Below are 3,071 nucleotides of genomic sequence, written 5' to 3' on the forward strand. Positions count from 1 at the left end.
ATGACGCTCGTCTTGACAGCGAGAGGTCGCAGGTTCGAGTCCCGCCAGAGGAATTTTATTACACAATTTCTATTCATTTATTTACAGGACTACATTCGTTGAGAGCTATGCTACACGATGTATTATTATGTCCTTTATTCGTACACAGTATTTACCTTTCTTTGATGATTTATATAAATAATTTAACAGTGTTAACAGCTATCTTGATTTATATTATATGCAACTATTTGTTTCTAGCCGTACCTATTGTGTAATGGAGTGTATCTGGTGGTATTTGAATCTGTTCAACCATGAAGCCTCCGTGGTCTAATGGTTATGACGCTCGCCTTGACAACGAGAGGTCGCAGGTTCGAGTCCCGCCAGAGGCATTTTATTACACAATTTCTTTATTCATTTATTTACAGGAATACATTCGTTGAGAGCTATGCTACACGATGTATTATTATGTCCTTTATTCGAACACTGTATTTACCTTTCTTTGATGCGCATTGTTATTCAACAGACATATATGCGCATTGTTATTCAACAGACATTATACATTGCTTGTCACCGATTGAATGTGCATATATTTTTGGTCTATCTTAAAGGAATATGGTTAATTAAGTAGGCTTAGATAGAACAGCAATTTTAGACCACCTCGGTAATAAATGCTGTAGGACTCATACACTACCATCTCCCGTTAGCATGCGTGGTACTCCTTAATCGCGATGTTTACATTACAGTTTATGTAGTACCCGTCGTGTGTTTCTCTTTGCTTATGTAAACCTCTATAATAATTGAACAGTTAATAATGCGATCTCAAATTTCGTTTCTATATTTAACGTGAAACAAAGATGATTTGAATATTTTTAGCTGTAATTTCTTAGCTGCTACCTACAAGCTAAACTCTAGCTAAGCCACGATTCTATGTTTGAGAGTAAAGGTTATTTGCATGAAAAGTCTTTGTGGTCTAACGATATCACACTCGCACTGTAGCTCCGTGAACACAATAGAAACAAATAGATTAATAATAATAATAATAATAATGGTCAGATAAGTACATGTTTACAGTGCTACGCAGTAAATCTAATTTGAATATGATTTACTACGATTTCCTAGCTGTGACCAATAAGCCTATCTAGCTTATAAGAAGCTAATAAGACCATCCTTCTTATTAAAAGGTCAGAACTTGTATCCAAATGTAGGCATAGAAAATTTCAAACTGATCTCGGTTAATAAGTAAAACACCTCTGTATGTAAGGGAGCAGTATGTGCTAGCGATCAGTCTATCTGAGGATCGTGATAGTAAAGCATAGGCTAGGCCTGGCCTAGTTAATAATACAGGAACTTGTACCTCGCCTTTTTCCAAGGGATACATACAAGGCGCAATCAAAATAAATTTTTAAAAAGAGATAACCAATTGGGGATCAACAAAGACAATAGAAATGATAAAAAGCAGAAAATTTAGACAGTTAAGTGAGATTTATTTAGGAAAACAATGTTTCTTGAGAAGCCGACGAAGTCGAGGCATTTAAGTATATATCTGGACTTATGCCTTGTTTTTTTTACAAGCCCGGGCACATGTACCTACTACTAGCCCTGTCTCTTATACACATCTAGATGTGTATAAGAGACAGTTCAAACACTGTTAATACGTTTCTTTGATGAGATATATATATATATATATATATATATATATTAGTTTAAACTTGAAAAATGGCCTTTTCAGACATAAATATTTTAAATAATAGTAAAGAAAAAGCAATAGGCTCATAATTTTTTTTAATTTCTGCATTAAATATTTTGTTTATTCAGCTTTAGGCACTAGGGCCAAAGATATGCCAAATAGTGAACTTCATAATACTTCCAAGTGGCAATAAAGTCACAAGACAAATATACACACAAGATACTCTACATTAGACTGAGTATCATTATTAGAGATTAGGAAGTGGAGTTATTTTGGTTGTGAGAAAAACAAACCTTGTTACCGAGACAAGAATTGAACCCAGTACAATGAGATTGGAACGCAAGCATCTTAACCAATAAGGTAGTCAACTCCATTTATCAACCCCATTAATGGTATTGCAAAATGATCTCCTACTGGATAGAATCATAAGTAGATTTCTAATTACAGCAGAGTTCGGTATAGCAAACTGATACTTTGGCTTACAAAACCCACGAAAAAGTCATAGTTAAGTGTATTTACATCGTTGATATCTTTTTATGTATTTGTGTATTGCAATTTTCGCAGATTGTCGGTTGTTGGAATTAACTTCGTTTCCACGTCTTGATGACAGCACAGAGAAAGAAGTCAAGAAATTCGAACACGGTCGTTAAACTCATTCCGCAAAGTAGGCCCATAATCCCACCAATGTCACCTAGAATAAGAAAGAAACAACTTAATGTTCCATTCTAGCGTTCATATCTGTAAGTATTATACTTTTGTAAGCATGTGCATAAAAAAATAAATACCTAAAAGTGCTTCAAAGCCATATGCAGGAATCTGTTGGATTTCCTCTAAACTCAACTCTTCAAAATATATTTTCACGTCCATGTAATTTTTCCTGAGTAATAGAAGGAAAAACTGTGGTAGGAAAAAATTCGTAATGTTGTATAATTTTTTTAGAATAATATGTTAATTTTGATCATTCAATTTCTTATATTACTAAGATATGTCGTTCAGTGGTGTAACGAATGAGAAAATGCATTATGCAATTTAGTATTCGCTTACGAGAGGTCCCTTTACAGTAGAATATCAAACAATACCTTAGCATTGAACTATAGTATACATTTATTTCATTTCGGAATATTTAAATATCAGTTTGTAGTGGAGCCAGGCTGTGGAACATTTGGGGTCGAAAAATGATATTGTATAAATAATAGAGGTGTTGTCATGTGATTCCTCTTAAGACATTCGAGAGTTAAAAACGTCGTACTACGTTGTTTTACGCTCTGCATTATAACGTATCAAGCACTGTACGTTGCTAGTATTGCCAACTACATTTATTCATTAAATTGCTCCCAGTGGTCGAGCACTATCGGATATACCGGCATTGAACATGGAACGTGTGAATTGTGGATATTCAATGAAG

General features: G+C 34.3%; 1 protein-coding gene across 1 annotated transcript in view; it reads right to left on the reverse strand.

Annotated features, from left to right (window-relative positions):
• Positions 1–1,780: 1,780 nt before the first annotated feature.
• The window catches only part of LOC117102727 (acid-sensing ion channel 4-A-like), a 33,287-nt gene continuing 31,996 nt past the window's right edge, over positions 1,781–3,071 (reverse strand). Inside the window, exons 7-8 of the mRNA XM_033243131.1 lie at positions 2,452–2,543; positions 1,781–2,357 (exon numbers count right to left, since the gene is read on the reverse strand). Of these exons, the coding sequence (XP_033099022.1) occupies positions 2,248–2,357; positions 2,452–2,543 (202 nt within the window). The 3' untranslated portion in view covers positions 1,781–2,247. The remainder of the gene's footprint in view (positions 2,358–2,451; positions 2,544–3,071) is intronic.

Source organism: Anneissia japonica, unplaced genomic scaffold (assembly GCF_011630105.1).
Source record: "Anneissia japonica isolate Jap-2015-1 unplaced genomic scaffold, ASM1163010v1 scaffold16577_len186930_cov114, whole genome shotgun sequence".
Lineage (NCBI taxonomy): Eukaryota > Metazoa > Echinodermata > Crinoidea > Comatulida > Comatulidae > Anneissia > Anneissia japonica.